Source organism: Phoenix dactylifera, chromosome 2 (assembly GCF_051530095.1).
Source record: "Phoenix dactylifera cultivar Ajwa chromosome 2, Ajwa_hap1_PhDact_Kaust_v1.1, whole genome shotgun sequence".
Lineage (NCBI taxonomy): Eukaryota > Viridiplantae > Streptophyta > Magnoliopsida > Arecales > Arecaceae > Phoenix > Phoenix dactylifera.
In genome coordinates this window covers 2,028,770-2,051,022 of record NC_143191.1, presented here as the reverse complement: position 1 = coordinate 2,051,022, position 22,253 = coordinate 2,028,770, and the positions used below count along the sequence as shown (strand labels likewise).

Sequence of the window (22,253 nt, the reverse complement as noted above, 5' to 3'; positions counted from 1 at the left end):
AGTCTTCACTCAAAGTGACATTACTCTTCTTTGCAGAAAGTGAGCCACTCAAGTCTAGTGTAATAAACGAAAACAGCAACACCAGCCGGATAATTGAAATCGTAGAGGATGAAGAAATTCTAAGGTACAAGAGGACTGCAGATGTACAGATAATTGATTTAGATGAAGATGAAGAAGACTGCTTGGCTGCCTTGAAGGAAAATGACCCATCAACAGCAGATACCTGCTATGAGATTGTGGACGCAATGATCTCTGAGAGGCAGAAAGTATGGAACTATATTGACCCTTCAGGGAATGAACAGGGACCGTTTGCATTGGCTTCACTGAGATACTGGAAGGAAGAAGGCTTCTTTGATGATGACTTCAGAGTGTGGAGAACAGGTCAATCCAAAGAAGAAGCGATCTTGTTGATGGATGCTCTCCGTTAAAGTCATAATTGCTGACTATTTTCACATGCAGAATCTGAAGGCCTAGATCATTAATTGACTGGCCCATTTTGTGGAATGCTCTCCCCAATTTCCTCTATGCAAAAAATGAGTGTTGAATTTTGTTCATGTAAAAAGCAGTTATGTGATGGCAAAAATACCATTCAATGATATGCTATTAAATCCCTGAAGAATTTGTTGTTGCTGTTGTCTAATCGGAGCTTTACTTCATTTCCATCACTCCCTGAAGAATTGTGTGACTGGGTGGTGGTTAAACAGTGAAAAAGTTAGAAAATTTGGTTGTGCTGCTGAACATTGTACAGGTGGTACTCATCCACAGTCGGTGCTTTGGTAAGGTCATTGCTTTCTCTTCAGGATATTCACATTTTTAAATAATGCTTCTGTTCCTTGTCTTGAGTTGCAGCTTACAATTTCCGATGTGCACAAATCCTGGGATGGCACATTGAGAACAAAATTGAGATCACAGGTTTGTAGACAACAAAGAGGCTGACCAAATCTCAAGTTCATGTCTTTCGTAGCACCCCAGTACTTTGTATTCTGAAAATGGATTTGCAGCTTAAACTAGGAGAACAGCAATAACTTATCCTAGCTGCAAATGTTTCACATTAGCTATATGTATGCAAATCCAGGTGTGACATATAAAAATTTGGGAATGTATGATGGTCAGCCTTTACACCGTTCCTTCGTGACTTGCTGGTTAATGTTTCTCAAGCTATTTTGCGTATCAATGTGGCTGCATTAATATCTACATATTTTTAGTGGATAGGATATACTGGCTTTGTAGTATACCATATACAATTCATTAAAAATTGCATACATCTCCAACGGCATATTGCTATGTGAGGTTGATGTTAATTTTAGGTTATTGTTATTGAAATCTAGATCTATCGCACCAATATTATCACCTCTCACTTAATTGTGTTTTTTTTTCTTTGTTTGGTATGTAGAGACCCTTTCTTATAACATTGGTAACACTTAATTCGCAATTTTTTTATTATAAGAGAGGGACCGACCGGTTACGAATCTAGATTTTTGGGATGCATCATCTGAGGATCAAAGCTAGAATCTCTCGTCACCAGGTGCTGCAAGATATGCTCGCTCGCACTCCATGGACATCAATACCCCAAGTATGCCTTCCCGTATATAGTGTGAACGGGTGAGAAACCTAGGGCAACGAACTCTAGCTGGTTAAGAGTAAAATGTCTCTCATCTAAAACGCTTTGACTGGTTCCTTGGAGACACCTACTTCCATCCAAATAAAAGTTCTGCTATTCTTTCATGAATTCTCTTCTAATCCAGAGACCCCAAAAAATGATATATTTTGCGTAGATAAGATAAACAACATTGCTTATCCATCCAACAGCTATAATCCGAGCAATAAACAAAAAAACAAAAACTAGCATATTGTAAACATAAGGTTTTGAAACTACGAGCAACCTGAACTAGTGTGCGCTATGCGTGGCGCTAGATGCGAGCCCATGCTATCGTGCTCGGCTACGATTACTGGTTAGATTCAGTAGGATGTGGGAGGGATGTGCGAGCACCATCCGCTGCGGGCAAAGCATGTGTATCGTGAGGCCAACGGAGCAGTAGATTGGATAGCCTCGTATGTGGCTAACCATTCTAGAAAGATCCTATGGCTAGAAAAGAGAGAATTATCCGGTACACTTCAAAATTTATTATTTTTTAACTTTTTGAAAAAAAAATAATAATATGGTTTTGACGTTTTGAATCACTCCCCCCAACTATAGGTAACATGGTGATTATAGGAAGGGGTAAATAGAGGATCATTTCTAAGCCGGTTTGAGGCACTTCTTTACAATCTACCTTACAGACTCTGCGATCAAGCGCGACATTCGCTAAAGAAGCCAAGCCATGGGCACCACATATAGAAATCTTGGAGTCTGTCCGTATCTGACACCCAAACGTATCCATACGCCAGCCTGTCGCCATCCTATTCCCTTGTCTGTGTCTCCCTTCAACTCTCTCACTTTCGTTGAAACAACCGTTTCTCTCCATCCATATTCTCTTTTTTTAAGTGATCTCATCATTTAGAAAGGCCTGCCCTTTCTCTCCATTAAGAATCCCCTTCTGTGATCTTATAGTTTTGACAAAAAAGGCCTTTAGATTCCCTGTTTCCTCGCTATTTCTCCTCTCAAACCCCCTCCCATTAAAGAGATCCATCCACTGTGAAAACCCATCAATTCTTATAAAACCATTCGGTTCCAAACCTGTGAACTCCCTCCCTCACGGAAAAGAACCAATCTTTGAGATAATCTCAGCATTTCCTAGTTACCCATTCCATCACAACTCTCATCTCATCAAAAAAAAAAAAAAAAAAATCCCATCTTTGACGGAAAGGCACCATTTGTGCCCATTACAGAGGCCCCTCCTTTGAGGAAAACCTTCACGATACCTCCTAAGACGAAACTTCTGACCATTTTCTAGGAACCTATTCCATCATCAATTTCCGCATATTAAAAAGATCCCACCTTTGACAGAAACAAACTAGTTTCCATTCGTTTCCAATCAGAAGATTCAGAACTCCACCAAAAAGTTTGGTTCGTTGGGAAAGACTCACCATGTTCTAGAAAATCCATACCATCGCCAATCCCGTTCCACCGGAAAAGTCCCACCTTTGAGAGAAACCCATCAGTTGTTTGTTTTTTTGCCCATTCCTACCAGAAGAAAGAGAAGGGGTTGATAAGAAAATCAAAACCCCCTCTTCTTCCCCCACAAACCTAACCCAATCCGTTCCTCCTTGAAAAAATTCCACCTTTGAATGATGCCAACCTCCAAAACTCTATTGGTTTTCCTCCTGATCTCTTCCCTTTCCCTATCATTCACAGAGGCCCTGGTCTCCGACGCCCCGTCGGCCTATGAGATGCTGGAGAGGTTCAGTTTTCCCAAGGGGATCCTCCCAGAGGGCGTGCAGAGCTATACACTGAACCAAGATGGAAATTTTGAGGTATTTCTGAGTGGAGACTGTGAGTTCAAGGTGGATGGTGGCTACTTGTTGAAGTACCAAAAGAAGATCACAGGGAAGGTGGAGTCTGGCTCGCTCACCAATTTGAGAGGGGTAAATGTTAAGGTCGTCTTCATGTGGTTTGGCATTAATGGAGTGGTGAGGAGTGGCGGAGATCTAAATTTCTATGTTGGTCCACTCTCTGCATCGTTCCCCCTCTCCAACTTTGAAGAGTGCCCGAAATGCCACTGCGGCTTTGACTGCACCGCCGCCGCCGCCCTGGTATCAGATTCTTAGGCCTGCACTGTTGGTTCTGATCTTTGCCTTCTCTCTTCCCTTGCCCTTTGCATTGTTTGCTTTGTAGGTTGAGGATTTGATGGAGGATGGTGTATCTGTTATTATTGCAATTCGATTGTCGAATTGAATAAAGATTATATGCTCCCATGATCTTGTTATTAAAGTTATACTGCAAATTGTTGACTTGGTATTCATCTGTTTGAGATGCAATTGAAGAACTCGTGTATCCTTTTTATTTACCTTAATTGTATTGGGTTTTGATGGAAGGATAGATGGATATACATTGGAACTATCTAGTGCTTGCATGTTTAATTACAGCTAGGCTTTTTCATGGAGGTTGTTGAATTATAAAGAAGAAGAAATAATGAAGTTTGGGTTTGATGGAAATGATTTTCTTCTCTTGAAATCAATCATCATCTTAAACTTTGTTGGGTCTTCTTTTACTGAAAAGTGGATGCTGAGTGTCTCTTGTAGGTATCACTATATTCAGAATTTGCAGGTTGGGATCTGTATTCTCTTTTCCTCTTTTGAGATGAGAATGTGGTTAGCTGAACAATGAGAACTGGTCTTGTTAATATGGTTTTGGTCATAAGGACCTTACTTTGCTATTACATTTCCTGAATTGTAACATTGATGTCATGCTGATAGACAATTAATTTTGCCATATGTCAGAAACAGAGAGATTAGTAAAGAGGCCTGATGGTTGCGTCTGATGGTAGTGTACTTTTATTCTTTGAGAGGTCTCATTTGATTTGGATTTCAGTGTGCTAGGGAAATTTGGTATGTGTTCTTAATATTCCTTTATCTTCCCTCTTTTGGTTCGTGGATTTAGTTTGTTTTACTTGGTTTCTTATAACTTAACTTTGTTTATTCTTAAATGAATGAGGAGAGGAGGTGCGGGTGGGGCATGTTATAAAGCCAATTATGGGCCGGGCTTGGGCACAGAAAATGTCAAATTTTACATAGGCCCAGCTTGAAGCCCGATTAAAAATGAATAGAGTCTAGGCCCGAGGCCTGGCCCATGAAGATTATACCAGCTCTGTTGCTTTAAGGCAATATTTGGGCCTACCCTCTTAGGATAGAACTAAATCATCCATCTAATTGTTGTGTGCAAGTTTTCGAAGTTTTTCTTCTGCCCTATGTTAATGTTGTGATTCTTTCCTCTTGAAATAAAAAAGGAGCAAAGAGGGCAGGTATTCTATATATTTTTGGTTGAGATCTATGTTTCCCCTCAAAAGAAAACAATCTATATATTTTTATATGACTTTTTTTGGTGTTTAGAGACTGACATGGTCTGTTGTAAGGTCAATAATCAGTAAGTGTGCAAGTTCAAGTTGTATGAGTTAGTTTAGTGGAATGTCAGTTGCTTGGTATTTATGTTATTACCAAATAATCAGGAAGAATTGGAATCACTTTGAGATTTTATTGGTTTATATGATGATAACCTATTTACCTCATGACCCACATTTTTAGTAGTTATAAGGTGGTTTAACAAGCAGTTCATTTGAGAAAAATGGCTAAGACTTCAGAACCACTGACCTTTCAAATGAAAACCTTACCATACAAAACAAAATGCAGGTTATTGTTTGTTTGCGGTTGTAAATCGTTAAAGAATCAAAGTGTTACAATCAGGGAGGTAGAAACATAGCTTTGTCAGAATGATGTGCTTTGATAAGTAATCATAGGGCTAATGATCCCTGTCTAGTATTGTAAGTTATGTAAGCTAGCTAAATATACAGAGCTAATTTATGTTGCTGAGTAGAAGTTTTGACAAGAAAACCCATATACAAGTGCAAAAGATCCAATTTCTGCTACTCTAAATCGTTCATCTCTATTGCAACTGAAAGAGCCATACAGATGTGATTTCCAACATTAATTTTCACACATTTTTTTGACGAGCAACTGGGCAAGCTTGGCCATGAAATAGAATAAAATAATCAAGAAAAACATCTCTAATGATGGAAAGTTCATGTGTATTCTATGGAAAATTAATTTACCGGCTAAACATTTCATTATGTAATGTTCCCTTTTCACGAAGAAATACAGGATGTTTTGATCATACATTCCTATGATTTACCTTCTGTTGCATCTTCATCTCTTATCTTCTTGACAAACTCTTCTTTTTGTGCTAAATATCTTGTGCATGCCTCATGCTAACAGAACTTTAGGTCCTTATTCTTCTTCTGTATTTAAAAAAATTGTGGTTTTTGTGAGGGAGACTGAATGAATAGAGACTTTGGATCTATAATTTGGTGTTGACCTTAAAAAGTTATGAGGAGGTTGGATTTAAATACTCTTAATTGTATGGATAGTGTTTATTTGTTGCCTCTTTTTTCTCTAGCTGTAGTTCATAAATTGCTCATAGTCATATCTATAACGAACTTTTGGAGAAAAAAATAAAGTTTGAGTTGATCATGAATATCAGGTTTAGGTAACGATACCTGGTCATATGTATATCTTACAAAAATACTAACTGAAGATATTACCATTCAAAATCCTATTTGCTATGCTTATAATATCTCAAGTTCAAGTATGCAGAAATGCTTGGTCCCCTCTACAATTTTATATGAATACTCAAACTTGTACATGTTTTATTTCTTACCATCAGTGCTAAAACTGTCACTTCTGATTCTCCTTGCTTCTTTAACATAATCTTTGTTAGATGATGGTTGGTTCGCAAACAGATACAGTGGAAGTACAAGCTCAAGCATTGTCTTACTGATGCATAACTCTTTTCTGTCTCATAAACCATCATTAATTCCTTTCTGATATCTTCTTTGATGGTCCATCTTGTTCTATCATAAATCAAATGCTGGTCCGGACTAAATTGTATTTAAGCATAGGAATAAGATGGAGAGAAATTATATTCTATGCCACGTTTATCATATTGGCGGTGTGCAGTCCGTTTTCTATAGCCAACCAGATGAATTCCTTAACCTTTTCTGCTCCCTTCCAAATTATTTTGTTGAATGGACAAATGAGGCCACTGTTGTTAAGAAATTTATAGAATGAGCTGACCGTGAAGAAGCCACGTTGACTATGTTTTCAAATAGGGTATTGGCAACCTTTGAAGGAGGCCGAGAAGATTGTCATCTGGATCCGAGACAGTATACCTTCAATATGTTTTTTTTCTTTCTACAGCAGGAGACTCACACCACTCTAGTGTGAATATATTCAATAAAATTAGAAAACAAAACATACCGCAGGGCTCTTGGCAACTGAGCCTCACCGGTCCAGAGTACCCCATCTGTGTAGTCCGCCACAAAAAAATGCCATCCAATCAGCAGCACTATTCGCTTTTCTGTAGATGTGCCTGATTCGAAACGAAATGCATCCTCCCACTAAGCTCCGGAGATCTCGAAGTAGGGAATGGATCTGGACCTTCCTCGCACGTCTCTATATCCAACTGACCACTGTAGTCGAGTTACCTTCCAACTGAATGGTACCGGCTTTCAAAACACAGTAGGCATAGCTGAGGCCAGCCTATGCAGCTCTCTTCTTCACTTCAGGAACCGAGGGGTCGAAGATTTAACTCCCACAAGCTGCTACCTCTAACTTTGATGTTCCATGTGGCTCTCCTCCAACTCAATTGTGAGGCAACTGAAGAGTTGGACTGGATTACGATGGAATACAACTCAGGTAGTAGACCATTTAAGGGCACCATGTCAAGCCAAGTATCTTCTCCAAATCTAACATTATTTCCATTTCCTAGGGAGAATCTTGTGCAATTCCAGTAAGGCAGAGAGGTCCTTCCTCATGTCTCTCCAAATAGGAGAGAGAGTGACAAGGCTTCTTCCAACGCATATCCCAATCTTCCTTCTGGAGTAGCAGGAACTTCTGGCTAGCTTGCACCACGATGTTTCAGTCCCAGCCGTGAGTTTCCAAATCCATTTTGCAAGAAGGGAACAGTTCATATATTTGATGCATCTAATGCCAAGGCCGCCCTCTTCCTTCAAGCGGCAAACACAATCCGAATTCCCTGTCCACAGAAGACACCCGTCTCATTTGATCAATCTTGCGGGCAACCCAGACATCAGACATGAAGGCATGGCCGAGAGTACTGTATTAATGAGAGTTAGCATTACACCCGAAGATAGAAGCTTTCCTTTCTAAGTGGCAAGTTTCGAATTCATCATCTTTTCAATGAGAGCCATCCAACATTGTTTAGGAATTTTTCCCGTCATAAAGTGGAAGACCAAGGTAAGTGAAAGGCATCGATCCAAGCCTGCAGTTCATCATCTTGGCAATTTTTTTTTTCTTCCTGCACATCCATATTGAGATAGAGAATCATGCTTTCAGCAAAAAAATTAATTTTCAGCCTCAAAGCAACGTGATACCCTCGGGCCCGGTCTATTTGACCGACCCAGAGTATTTGGTCTAAAGGAGTTGGCCCAACCAATTGATGCACGTGCGCGGCATGTGCTTCTAAGTTCATCGGACGGAATCCGACTCCGAGTTAGATTTCGATCGTGATCGAGCTTAATTTAGAGCTCGTCCCTCATCTCTCTTCCACCATATCAGAGAGCCCAAGTCCTCGATCAACGCTGTCGTTGGAATTCCTCGATCAACTCGGGTCGAGGGCATGACATTTCTGGAAAAAAAAAAAAAAGAAGAATAGCTTTAATTGTCGAGATCCTATCCTCCCCTCCTGCACAAAACAGAAGTATGTGATCCGCGAAATAAAGACTTTAATTCCTCTGAAACAAGAAGGATTGCATCCAATTCCTTCAAGGAGATCCAAAAACCCAACTTGCTTGAGGATTTGAGAATGAACATCCATAACTAGAATGGCCACATTTGGTCCATTTGCCTGTAAAATCATTTACCAACAGTGCAATAGAAGTTGAAGAGCGTATTCTGAGAAAAGTCTCTGGTCTTTAAAGATGGTAATAAAAAACATTAATTTATTTTATCAATTTTTTTTCAAAAACCAGCTTGTAGAGTGTCCCTTCAACCAAGATTGATTCAGAAACAGTTCAGTTCTGTGGTGTATCAAAGTAAGAGAAATCCTAAAATAGAACAATATTGAGAGAAACTAAAGAGAAAAAGCCCTCAAATCCATCTATTCCTCCTCCCAAGGTCCAAGGGTTTTAGCCATCTGGACCCCATGCTATATAAACCCCCTCTCCTCCACTGACCGCTACAAGTCGGTAGGGTTTTGGGTTCTCTTTTTCTCGTTCTCTCTCATTCTTTCTAGAGTAGTAGTAGGCGGAGGAGGAGGACAGCAATCATCGTATTCCCATGTCGTTGTACCGCCACGTCCTCCGCTCCCTCCGCCGCGCCGGCGACCCCCGGCCTCTCGTGATCGCCCGCCCCTTCGCCTTCTCCTCCGCCGAGGAGGCCGCCGCCGAGCGGCGCCGGCGCAAGCGGCGCCTCCGCATCGAGCCCCCCCTCCACGCCCTCCGGCGCGACCCCTCCGCCCCCCGACCCCCTCGCGACCCCAACGCCCCCCGCCTTCCCGACTCCACCTCCGCCCTCGTCGGCCCCCGCCTCAACCTCCACAACCGCGTCCAGTCCCTCATCCGATCCGGCGACCTCGACTCCGCCTCCGCCACCGCCCGCCACGCCGTCTTCTCCTCCGTCCGCCCCACCGTCTTTACCTGCAACGCTGTGATGGCCTCCTTGCTCCGCTCCCGCCGCCTCGACGACGTCGTCGCCCTCTTCACCTTCTTCTTCAACCAGTCCAACATCGTCCCCAACGTCGTCTCCTACAACATCCTCATCAACACCCACTGCGACGCCGGCCGCGTCGACACCGCCCTCGATGTGTACCGCCACATCCTCGACCACGCCCCCTTCTCGCCCTCCCCCGTTACCTATCGCCACCTCACCAAGGGCCTCGTCGACTCCGACCGCATCCAGGACGCCATGGATCTCCTCCGCGAGATGCTCAACCGCGGCCACGCCGCCGACTCCCTCGTCTACAACACCCTCATGGCCGCCTTCATCGACAGCGGTAACATGGACAAGGCCCTCGAGCTCTTCGACGAGCTCCGCGAGCGCTGCCTCGTCTATGACGGCGTCGTCCATGCCACCCTCATGGAGGGCTACTGGAAGCGCGGCATGGACAAGGAGGCTATGGAGTCCTATCAGTCCCTCCTCGACCGCCAGTTCAAGATGAGCCCTGCCACCTGCAATACCCTCATAGAGACCCTGCTGAAGCACGACAAGCAGGCCGAGGCCAACAAGCTCTTCGAGCACATGCTCGACAACCACACGCCCCCCAGCTTCGTCGCCATCAACACCGACACCTACAATCTCATGGTGAACCAGTGCTTCAAGGAAGGAAAGTTTTTGGAGGCCGTCGAGGTGTTCCACCGGACAGGGAAGAAGCCGTGCGTGATGGATGTCAGCTGCTTCAACAACATCATCGGGAAGCTCTGCGAAAATGGCCTCCTTTCAGAAGCAGAGAAGCTGTTCGAAGAAATGCCTGGGAAATCAGTGAATCCAGATGCGCTGACCTACGGGTTTTTGGTTGACACGTGTTTCAAAGAAAGAAAAGTGGATGATGCCTTGCGGTATTTTGAGAAGATGGTGAACACTGTAGACGGGGCTCCAAAAGTTGATGTGGGATTCTACAACAAAATGTTTGATGGGTTGGTCAAGGCAGGATCAGTCGGTCATGCACTGGAGATTTTTGGGAAGATGGGGGAGAAAGCGCTTAGGCCGGATTCAGCTAGTTACGAAATTTTGGTTAGAGGGCTGTGCAAGGAAGGAAACCTGAACCGAGGACGGGATTTGTTGGAAGAGATGGTGAGGTGCAGAATAACTGTGTCGCCTGAGTTCCATAGGTTTTTATTGGATGCTTTCGTTAAGGCAGGACGAGGTGATGAGATAGAACGTCTGTTCGTTGGGAATGCAGGCAATGTTCCTCCTCAATTCCAACAGGTAGCAGCCTGAACTATAATATTCTATGCTTCATAAAGCCCTTCTCTCTCATTCGTGATGGAAGAAACTGGCTTCTTAGAGTATAAATTTGAAGTGAGTTTGTTTTCCTCTCAGGAGTTACAGTATTGAAGTATTAGGCTCTGGTGGTAATTGTTGTGTCTTCCTATGAATTGTGCTATCTGATCCATAATATTTATGATTTTGGTGTATGAACATATTGAGAATTATTTAGTCCATGTTATAAAGCTTTTATCATTTTGTCTGGTATAAGCACGTGAGTAATTCATTGGTGATACATGATATGTTCTCCATTTTATGCATGTGCTGTTGATTTAATGTGTTGTATGTTCATTTTGTTTGTGTTCATCTCCCTCACCCTCTGTGTATTAAAATTTGGCAAGTAACATTTGTGTCAAATAACTTCTCTCATTTTGCAGGAAGTACTAACTTTAGTTTGGTTGTTTGCAATTGTTGTTATACTTTTTCTTTAAAAGGTAAACAAACTAGTAGAATGTATCACGTGTTCCTCATGTTATGTAACATCTGTATATTCATCATTTATTTTCATACAAATCTATCATCTGCAAAGGCTAAAATCGACTCGAGATAGCATTCCTTTACACTAGATAAGCTTAGTTATAAGTGAAAACAAAGTTCTGTTTTGTGCACTTTATAATATAAGATGTCTCCTTGAACAAGGAGATATCTTTAACTCTCATTTCTTTTGTTTGTTATTTGTCCAAAATATGTCTAAATCACTGTTTGTGGATCAATACTAAACTCTGAACAGATCTCACAAGCATCATTACAAAACATAAATAATGCTCAGCACACTCAAGATTTCTATCTATGGGTGGTTTACAAGATAGGCATGCGGCTTCCACACCTAATTGCAGGCAATTAGATGCTAACCTCTACCTTTGGGGTCATTTTGACATTTGTTTGTTATTGTATTAATATATTGTTTCAAACATCACTAGGAAAACAGTAAGATTCAGGTGCACCCCTAAAAGAAAGGAAAAAAAAGAAGTATAAAGTCCAGTCACTGCTCAGTTCTCCAATCTTATGGGTGATCAGTTGAATGGTACCCATGGCCTCAATGAGCAACCATCTAACCCCCTGTGCTGCATCAACTCCAGCTGCCACATAGGGCCAACGAACTCAGCAATAACTGGATGATGATCTCTAAGAATACTCAAAAACCTCGAATGATAAAAAAAAAGTCTTGCACTAGCCCAATGATTTCATGAATTACCCTTGCATAGGAAGTCTTTTTTGACAACATGGATTGAGAAAGGAACCAATTCTTGGAGAGGGGTTAGTAGGACTGGATTAGTAGAAGTAGGGAGGATCTAAATGCTACCCACCAAGATTGCCATGGTTTTCAAAAACAAATTCTATATGGTTGAGAATCTTATGAAGTACGAGGTGTTATGGTTGGATTATGAAGGAATATGTGATGCACTGTTTCTTTGAAGGTTGTCTTCTCGTAATCTTGATGGTGAGATGTGGAGATCAGGACTGCGTAGTTAACTACATCATTCATGACTTTCTGGTTGGCAATAGCACTTATGATAAGTTAAATGGAGAGAGTGATGGGTTTTTAGAGCTGTGCAAGTGTACATTATACGTCTCATGTGACTATGCTCCCTGCACACCTAACTGCTTTCCTTGTTCTGTTAGCTCCACAATGTTAAGTACATTGTTTGGTGCATGGTGTGTGCAAGTGTTTAGATTTGAAGAATCATGCACCTTGAGCATGTGTCTGAGTTCCTAAGAGGAAGCAACATGCCTTGTGTTATTATGTTTTTAGTGATTTGCTTTTAAAAACATGGGAGGTAGCATGGCTTGACCAATGAAATCCTTTAAAAGGGACAAAGTTCTTGATTGATAAAGCAAATGGAGGTGCAATCTCATCCCCTGCGTGATTTGGTGAGAAATTTTGGTCGATTAGAGTTGTCTCTATGGATATACACTTTAGGTCAATGTCGGCGGAACCGGTACTGAGCATCGTACCAATTCTCCAACGGCACGAGTCGTTATAGCCCCGCGTCGTGCAGTGTCAGGCATATACCGACAGAGGAAAGGGTATGCAGACCGTGGGAGAGAGGAAGAGAGAGAGAGAGAAGGGGGAGAGGGAGAGGGAGAGGGAGAGAGAGAGGAGGCCGACAAAAGCCGTAGGAGGCGAGGCCGCAGCCGATTTTTAAGTGAGTCGGCAAATCGCTTGTTGACTTCACTCAAAAATCGCAAAATTTTTTCTTTGCCTCTCGTAGCCTCTACTAGCCCTCCGCTGGCGTCCCTCTCTCTCCCTTACCCTCCCTCCCCGCTCATTTTCTCTTTCCTTTTTCTTCTCTGGCTCTGGCAACGGTTTTCGTTTCCGTTGCCGAAGCCGTACTGGTGAGCCGTCGGTACGGCTTGGAACGACCAAAACCGCCCGGTTCGGGATGCTTCCGCCGACCCTACTTTAGGTCTTATTTGCATCAAATATAATACTACTAATGTCCCTCGTTGAAGTATTTGAGAAAAAAGGGAAGTATGTATGCATTCAAATTAATTGGACATCAAGTTTGGCCTCTTTGGTGCATGCTGTATTGTAATAACCTTAGTCATCCTCCATGCTAGGAAGGATATGATGATATGTCCTGAGTGTTCATCCAATAATTCATTTGTATTATCCTACAGCGTTTCTAATGCTAATTGATAATTGCTTTTGAGCAACTGCTACTTATCTATGTTGGAAGACAAACATCTAGTTTATTGATGCCTTGAAGAGGTACATGTGATTTGTTTGTTGGAAATCCTAAAATGGGATTTTTGCATTTCTTAGCTTATGGTGGCAAGTGACTACGGGCATTCAGTACAAATAGATAATTGGTTAAGAGGTAGGGTTTGGGTGAAGTTGGGAGAGGAAGCTAGTGAGTTTATCACAATGTTTGATGAGAACCTGAATGGAACAAGGGTTCTTGTTGTAGATTCACTCACTTTGGTCAAAGAGAGTTCATATTTTTCTATGTAAGCAATCCAAGTGCAAGTTAGCTTTTAGCTAAAGCTGATTGTTGTTTTAGCCCTGCTTAGCTTATCAAATTTATAAGGAAGAAATGCTTAGGCCTGTTTGTTGTACCCTTTGCATATGCAAGGTGATTAGGTAAACGCTATCTGCATTCTGTAATTATACATGAAGGAGAATCAAGTGAATATGGGGATGGTGGTGTTTGTGTCATTGCCCAGGGAATCAGGAGTGTGCATATTGTTGAGTGATTGGAAATGGACAATTGACAGCCATTCTGTCTAATGCAGCTACAGTATGCATCTCCATGTGATAAATGTGTGAATAAGACCTGAAATTTTATAAGGTTAGTATGTCCAAGGACCTTATTTTGGGTGAGGAACTATTTTCACCATGGTGATTTCTCCAGTAGATGTCAAAAACCTAAAGAACATCATCCCTGAGGCATAGATTAATCAAGGCTTTTCTAGTGGGGTAGTGATCCAGTGATGAGTTTGTCAAGGCAGTCATGTTGTCGAAATATCTGCCATCTGTAGTGATCAATAAGATACAGTGACAAGCAGGACATGTGGTTGATGTACTTATTTTATATTTTTGACAATTTGACATTGCAAGGATAATTGTGATGCCTCTCTTGTTCTTTTTGGCATAAATTATTGTTGATGATGCTGTACTTTCTCAACTATATTTTAAAGGAGGTTATGCTGCTGATTTGGTATTGGATAGAGATGGGAAGGGGAGATTTGTCAATGATGTGGGCGTTGATGCCATCAATAAGCTATGCTTTTCGTTGTCATGATGGCTGCACGTAGCTATTTTTTAAAGAAGTTTAGCAAGTTGTTTTTGCTTCTAAGTTGGCGGTTGCAGTACTTTCATGCAGTGAAGAGGAAGGTACCTTGGTGGCCTCCATATGTTGCAATTTGTAGGGTATGGGTAGCAAACATTGGTAACTTACATACATAGATGGTGATTTGTTGAACCCAAAAATCATTAAATAGAAAGGTGGTTCACAAATGAAAAGAGAGTATACTAGGATTCAACCACAAACAAATATCTTTTGAAAAAAATTCATCACTAAAAGATTGGGATGCCTCAACACTATATAAACAAACTTGTTTAGATGATTTTAAATCATTGACAAGGCTAGAAAATTCCAATCTTGAAATAAAATTTAAGAGAAACCATAAATCATGGATATAAGCAATCTAGCCCTATCCCTCATTTATACAATTGGCATTAATCAAGGCTCAGAGTTGAATGATTTGGATGTAGACTTGGATTGTTTTCTTTTTCTGCTCAAGAAATTAAAAAAGATACTAATATATTGTTCTGGTTGACCGTGTGATGTTGGTAGGTTATTCTGTATGGGTGGAAGGTTTACTATACAGTTTAAAGGTGCAGTTGTAGAGTTGAACATACCATGAGCCTCCCATTTGCTGCCATCTTGCAGGAGAATTTGACTCTTGGCATGGTTATATGTAGACAAGCAAATTATTTCATAAGCTCAATTGTTTCCATAACTTTCTTATGGACAAAAGATTATCACTTGTGATATTATGACTAGAAAAAAGTTGCATATAAGGCCTTTCTTATAAAGACAAGACTATATCTTGTGATGTTAGCATAGAAAAAGTTGTATAAAGGCCTTGTCAGGGTTTTTGTAAGGATCATCTTTGCTTGCCCTAGTGAAGCAAGTGAAGCTCCTGAAAAGGATCTTTTAGTTGGGTATTTCTCATTTTGAAGTCCTATTGTTGGAATTTTGCCACTGGAAGTTTTGCTATATACAAGGTCTGATTCTCTGAGATTCTGTCCACAGGATGGTGTTTAAAGAATTAAGGTGAAAGTACTTCTCTAGCATCCCTCTTAGTTGTTGAAACCCAGTGTCTTTCACCGAGGGAAACAAGAGATCAGAAAGAAATCACTGGTAGTTGCCTATGTTGATAAGGCTCCTTACTCTCTGAGATATAGTTCTTCAAAATAATTGGGACAAACATGTTTCCAGTAATGTATCAATCAAGGTTTTAAATTTCGTGGGATGAGGCTGTCCCATTTTTTCTATGGAATGGGATGCGCCGCTGTCCCGCCCTGTCTCGACACTTAGAACAGGGAATGCCCCAAGACGTGCCGATCGAGATGCTGGAACGATGGTGGGACGGTCTTGCCCCGACACATGGGATGGTATTCCGTCGTGGTGTCCTGCGGGATGTCCCTCCGGAACTTGAATCCTTGGTACCAATATCACTAACCAGATATAGCTATTAATTAGATAGAGCCTGTGCTAAGAGCAGTCATGGATCATTTCGTTGCATGACAGTTAATTCTGTTCTCAAATATGATGCACCAGATTTTGTATCTTCAGTGACGTGACTTATTTCTGCTGCAGTAACTGAAAGAGCTTCACAGATGTGTGATAAGTTCCCGTTATCATGGTCAATTAAATGGAAGCTATCGCTGAGAAGAAAGGAGAAGCATTCTTTGCCACAGCTGTTACATTCACAAAATAGCATTGGACTTGCAACACAACTTCAATTATTTATATCCTCATGATTCATCTGTATGCCTGTTTCAGCTTTTACAGCTCTAGTTACAAAATTTGTTCCAACATCATAGTTACTGATGGGATACCATGATTAGACCATTCTATGTTTTTGGTACATGAAAACATTTTTGCTTCGGACATGTGTACCTCTTCTTATTGAAATTACTTGTTGTCTAAGATTTATCATGGAAGGGTGAGAAGACTCATGGAAGGCCTATTTATTGTCTAAGATTTATCAGGCAAGGAATGCTTTGGGATTGGTATGTGAGTTAAATGTGTTTTGACCTGCAATATAGGCTCGCTTTAGTCTGAAACCAGTTTGGTTGGGTGACCCTCTGGCCTAGTGCTGCTATAGATAAGTCTGATAAGCTCTAGCTCTTAATACTCCAATTTTACTGTATTGTCATTATATTATGATTGAAGTATGTGAACATGAGTGGTGCTTAAATTTTGTTTATCTTCTTCGTTTGATATGTGCTATAATCAATTATCCTTACCCATCTGATTTAGTTGGATTAGAGTTAATCTAGTAATGTTTGTAGGATCTGTTACCTTGAAATGAGGAAATACTTGATGGATTGGAAAAGCAGCATAGATAAATAGGGCTTTGATCACTCCCTCCACTCCATCAACAGCAAATGTCAATAGAGATAGTAATCAATACTCTGATCAAATAAGAGTGGCAAGAGAAGGCCACTATGCTTGACTAACTCTAGTAGACTGTTCTACGATTCATTACAATTACTGACAAAGCATATAGCATAATTTCTGATCTTGCTTAACCTTGAGAACACTATTTTGGAGAGAGAAGAACTAAGAAAATTGGTTCGGATACATTAGCCGCTGCAGTTTAATTTTTATTTTTATTTAAATCAAAAAATATTTTGATTGCTTTCAAGATAATCCCTCTCGCTTTAGAGATTAAAGTATTCTGTTGTCTTTAATGGTCTGGTATGTTTTTAATTAGTTTTCAGCCATGATTTGTCGTTTCTCTTTCTTTTCTTTGAGAAACATGAGGCTTTATCGGATCAGAAATGTTAGTACTTGTTAGTTTGCAACATTTTCTTAAACCCATGAGGACTTTTCTTTTCTTTGAGAAACATGACGACTTTGCTTGTCTTTTATTCTCAAAGGAAGAGAGAGAGAGAGAGAGAGAGAGAGAGAGTCTTTTTAGTCACCATTCTTGTGTTCTGATGGGAATCGTATATACAAACAACCCAGTGCTTGTCAAGAATTAGCCTTATCTTTGGAAGTTGAAATTCTTAGTGGATATGTAATTACTTTAGTTTACTAATCACCATGAAGAACCAGCACTGAGGGATGCTAGGAGAGTTATCACGATATTAAGCTGACACAAACTCACATTATTCAAATATGTTCTAAAGGTTAATGGTCCAAAGCAACCCAAATTTTACAAAATATGCAGCAAGCGTTAACAAATATTTCCATCATCTACATTGTATTATGGTTTATTGGTCTATTTGATGTAATAAATTCCATGACTTCAACTTTTGCGCGCGTATCTTCCTTTGGATGGAAAGTATAAATACTTCTTCAAGACTTTGTCAAGATGAGAAATTCTGAGATAAGTTCCTTGGAACACACAGAATGGGGGCGTAGAACATGTTTCTCCATCCTTCCACATCAAAATGATCAAAATCAATAAGCATTTAAAAGAACATAATGATATCATAGCCAGTTTATGTCAAGCAATTGGTGGCTGATGGTTAGCACAGTTTCAAACCACATATATTTTTTGCTGCTTCTAATTCCTCTTTTTTTTTTCTTTTTTTTTTTCCTTTGTGTGTGTTTTTTTTTTTTTTATTTGTGGGGTTTCTCAATGGATGTCTCAATCGGATAAATTCTTAAATCGAGATGGATTCTTGCCTGATGTAACACCTATGACATACAATGGGTGATTTTACCTCTCCCATCAATAAGTTTCTAAATGGATGTCTCAATCGGATGAATGCTTAAATCGTGATGGATTCTTGTCTGATGTAACACCTATGCCATATAATGGGTGTTAACCTTTAAAAAAAACGTGTGTAGAAATAAAAATTAAACAGATTTTAAGAGAGAGTATAAGCATGAGGATTTTATTAGAGTTGGGACCCAAAGAAAACTTGGGCATTTATTAACTGAGCTCTAAATAATGAGCTGATTTCTTACTCTTATGGCAATTGGATTAAACAAACAGTACTTGAAAATTGTGCTAACTTTAGTTTTTTTGAGAACAAGATGAGAATGCCCCCTTCCTTGACCTTGTTTTTTTATTCTTTGTTCTCTCTACAAAAAAAATAATGGCATGCCACCACCAGGTGGAAGCCCTGGTTGGAAAGGATGCTTAGCTCCTGGTACTTGTTTTTTTTTTTTCATCTTTAGTTTTCAGCCAAACTTTGCCGAACGTCCAAGTCTGCTAATGAAGGATGCTTAGCTCCTGGTTCTTGTTTACCTTCAATGTAAGAATTGCTGGAGTATCAACCAAGTTGAAAAGGTTCGATTACGTACTATAAGGTGACAGCAGAGAGCTTAAGGCTTAAGGCTTAAGGTGAAGCAAAGAAAGAAACCCGCTGTGTGTTAAAAAAAAAAAAAAGCAAACAAACCCGATGGACATGTTTATTAGGCATGTTTGGTTGGAGACAGTTGGGCTTAAGTTGAAATGGGAACGGGTAATTCTCATTTCAGCTGTTTAGTTAGAGAGAGTCCCATCCCCATTTCAATTCCAAAAAGAATAGGCATTCCTCCAAAACCTGATCCTAACTCTTTTCTATTATTTAAATTTCATTATTATTCCAACACCGATTCTTGTCACGAACCAAAACACCGAGAAATATGGTCATTTTGATTCCCATGTCAATCCATTTTAATTCCGATTTCAATAACAAGCTAAATACACATTAGCAGAGTATATCTTTAATCTTCGGGACTATAGAATTGGTCCCTACGGGAGCCTATGAGTTCATGCATGGTACTTCCACTTAGCTGTTTAAGATCCAAACCATACCAAACTCCATACTTGAACTGCACTGAAGAAACATCCACCGGTGATTTAATTCAGAGTATAAGAGGAGACTGCATAAACATTTAAAAGACTAAAGCATGAGCTAAGTCTAGCTAACCAGAAAAGGGGCTAAGGATGCATTTGGTTTGTTACCAGAATCGGAATGAATTGGAATGGTTATATTTCCTGACGCATTTGATTCTTGACAAGAATCGAAATGGAGTTGGAGTTGGATTTAAAGACTAAGTGAGAACCCAGATCGGAGTTTGGGATGTTGAGGCATTTTTATTCAAAAAAATTATGACTCGTTATTGCCTTACCATTTAGCCATCAGCATGGAGCTGATCTGGTGCCCCATGAATGAATAGCCGAACGTTCATAGAACAAACACATCAACCACCCATATATGACTCACAACTATATATCCCCAATGGGTAATTGAGCAGGTATAAGGAAGTGGTTCCCTGCAGTATTACCCTTGGTGAAATCAAAATTCCCAAAAGAACTCTTCATGAGTCTATTATTAATGAGAGAAGTTCACACAAGCACAACCTCTACACTTAGCGGAGGCAATGGCTCAAGGCAGGTATAGTTGCATGCAGATCAAAAAAGAAGAAGGAGAAGAAGAAGAAGTCGAACCAACCCAACCTGCATCTACCACTTTATAAACAGGTTGATTTCGAACCCAAATCTAAAAATGACCAACCCTAACATTTCATGTCGATTCACGCGTGTTGTGGGTCTGGTCAACAACGAGTGAGCAGGTCTTCAGCCATGGAGGTTGATTCATTTGAATGTCATCAGTTTGGACCACGACCCATCCCCCTCTAATTGAGCTATTTTGGTCGGTCTTCCAACAACGCGTCGTGAGGTCCAAGTGTTAAACCACGTGTTTACGAGCCCATGCATGACCATGACAGCGCTACTGTTTAATCTCAGATATAGGCATTTATAAATTGGATTCTATAAGTCATCAAGCTATATATTTTTTATATCGTACACCCATATCGAAATAGCTTTGACGCATAGACTTGGATAAGTATTCATATTTTTTATCATTGTTTAGTTTCTGCTCTCTTTTGTGCATCAGGTTCTTCACCTTGAGCTGCATGCATGGTCTCTTAATTGTGACATTGCAAGCAAGCATTCATCTTCTTTGCTCGACCAGTCTTTGGCTTCTTTTCAAAGCCTCCATTAATTCTTCTTACGGTACGAATTTGGAATTGCAATATCACAAGACTCGATCTCAGAGCTCACAAACAATTGACCAAGACTCGGTCAGAAGTTTAAAATAATGGCTCCATGGCCCATAGTTCCGTGGTACATACATTAACGAGAAGAATTATTTTCCAATAGCAATCCAACTGGTACAAGAAGCTCAACAAGGATATCGGCGTGACTAGGATCATATTCATCTCTTGATACTTGTACATTTCCTTCAGAAGAATGCGTGCATCTGCAGGAAATATTTTGGAGACAAAAATCTCGAGTTAAATGGTTAAAAAATGGCGATACCAATACTAGATTCTTTCATCAGCCTACCATTCTTAGAGAGTGGTGTAATCGCATTTCTTCTTCACTTAATAATCAGGAGGAGCTGGTCTCATTTAGTTTACAACATTGGTGGGAGGCTCATGCAATGCCTGATGAAGGCCAGATTGCAGCTCAAAGTCATATGCTTCTCGCGTATCGGCCCTCAATATCAGATTGTGTTATTTCACACATCTTGTCTGCCGATGACTGTCTTCTACTAGCTCGCACCATGACTCAAAGATGCTATATGGTTAAAAACTCTAATTGATGGTCAATCTTTGTTAGTCTCATATTGTGCTCATCCCATCCACATCAAGCACTCAAATGCAGAAGAAGGCAGGCACTTGTAAAGACTTGGAAATACCTCTATTAGGTATGAAACCACTAGTTTTTTATTTTAATTTCTTAATAGATAAGGTGTAGGCATGGATTGAGAGTTGGAAATGGAAGGCTCTATCATTAGCCGGTAGAGCAATCTTGCTCCAATTCATATTGTCAACTTTAAAAAAAATGGAAGGGATTTTGTGGTGACATGCAACTGTTTAAACTTGCGGCTCATTTGATTCTTCACTCAAAACTCCTTATGGGCCCGAGTAGTAACAGCTACATATAATTTTTGGGGAACCTGGTCGCACTATTAGAAACCAAAAGTCGACCCTATGCTTCAATATCAATTCATCTGGTCTATTGGAAATGACCCTTTGGATCCATTCTATATCTTTGAATGCTTAGCCAACTTATCTGAATATGGATGTGGATTATGTTGAGTTGACCCAATGGATTATATTGGTCTTAGAGGCTGGTTCTCTTGAGGTTTTTAGTAGAGTAGGTTTCTCTTCTTATTTTGGTTTGGGTTGTGTGATCAATGGTGTGTCTAAGCGTTCTTGTTCTTACTACGTTGTTTTGGATGTTGGTATATTACAACTGATGTTATTGAGTTGTCCTGTACTACTATGCCTTCAAGAGAAAAAAACAAGAAGAATGACTATTTGACCTCTTCAATATTAATGTAAATAAAATAATATATTGAATTAAAACTTGGAAAGCCATAGTTATTTATTGAAAAGCGCCCTGCCGTATAATAAGAAAAGCCCGTTTGACATCCTCCATAATTATTTAAATAAAATTGTATTTTGAATTCAAATAGCCAGCCTAGTTAAGGATTTACTAGAAGCTGGGTATATCATCTTTGAGGAAGACTCAGACGTAATGATTAAGTGTATACTAGAGGTAGAATAGGGAAAGGCAGATGTACTTTTCAGGCCGTGTACATGTTTCATAAAATGAATAGAGTTGCTGATTGGGTTGCATCATTTGCTGGCCAACATTCTAAAGAGATTTTTTAGACTCGGCATATTTATTTTTCCTTCGTCATTGTATAGTCTTCTTTTTATGAATTCCGCTTGTGTTCTGCAAGATCAAGACAGACAATTGTATATATATATATATATATATATATATATATATATATATATATATATATATATATATATATATATATATATATAGTTTGAAAAGTTGGCATTGGTCCCGCGATCAGGTGACCTTGGTAACCGTTTTTTCTTTAGCACATT

The 22,253-nt window shown here is 40.1% G+C and overlaps 3 protein-coding genes across 19 annotated transcripts in view; all 3 read left to right on the top strand.

Annotated features, from left to right (window-relative positions):
* LOC120113263 (uncharacterized protein At5g08430-like) overlaps positions 1–640 on the top strand; it is a 42,835-nt gene extending 42,195 nt beyond the window's left edge. For all 17 annotated transcript variants that reach the window (XR_016399060.1, XR_016399062.1, XR_016399061.1 and 14 more), the window contains one exon: positions 37–640. Coding sequence is in view for 8 of the 17 variants with exons in the window: in XM_088714909.2 (XP_088571035.2) it covers positions 37–428 (392 nt within the window). In the remaining 9 variants the exon portion in view is untranslated. The remainder of the gene's footprint in view (positions 1–36) is intronic.
* A 1,739-nt stretch (positions 641–2,379) lies between these two features.
* On the top strand, positions 2,380–3,985 carry LOC120113270 (uncharacterized protein At5g01610-like). The gene has a single exon (XM_039134238.3). It carries the CDS (start codon positions 3,229–3,231, stop codon positions 3,706–3,708), a length of 480 nt encoding a protein of 159 aa, XP_038990166.2. The 5' UTR covers positions 2,380–3,228; the 3' UTR covers positions 3,709–3,985.
* Positions 3,986–8,767: 4,782 nt separating this feature from the next.
* Positions 8,768–18,374, top strand: GRP23 (glutamine-rich protein 23). Its single transcript, XM_039134244.3, has 2 exons — positions 8,768–10,596; positions 15,987–18,374. The coding sequence occupies exons 1-2, from the start codon at positions 8,950–8,952 to the stop codon at positions 15,987–15,989; spliced, it is 1,650 nt and encodes a 549-aa protein (XP_038990172.1). The 5' UTR covers positions 8,768–8,949; the 3' UTR covers positions 15,990–18,374.
* The last annotated feature ends 3,879 nt before the right edge of the window (positions 18,375–22,253 follow it).

Excerpts from the sequence above, each read along its gene's own strand:
- LOC120113270 (XM_039134238.3), top strand. The coding sequence starts at position 3,229 with ATGATGCCAACCTCCAAAACTCTATTGGTTTTCCTCCTGATCTCTTCC.
- GRP23 (XM_039134244.3), top strand. The coding sequence starts at position 8,950 with ATGTCGTTGTACCGCCACGTCCTCCGCTCCCTCCGCCGCGCCGGCGAC.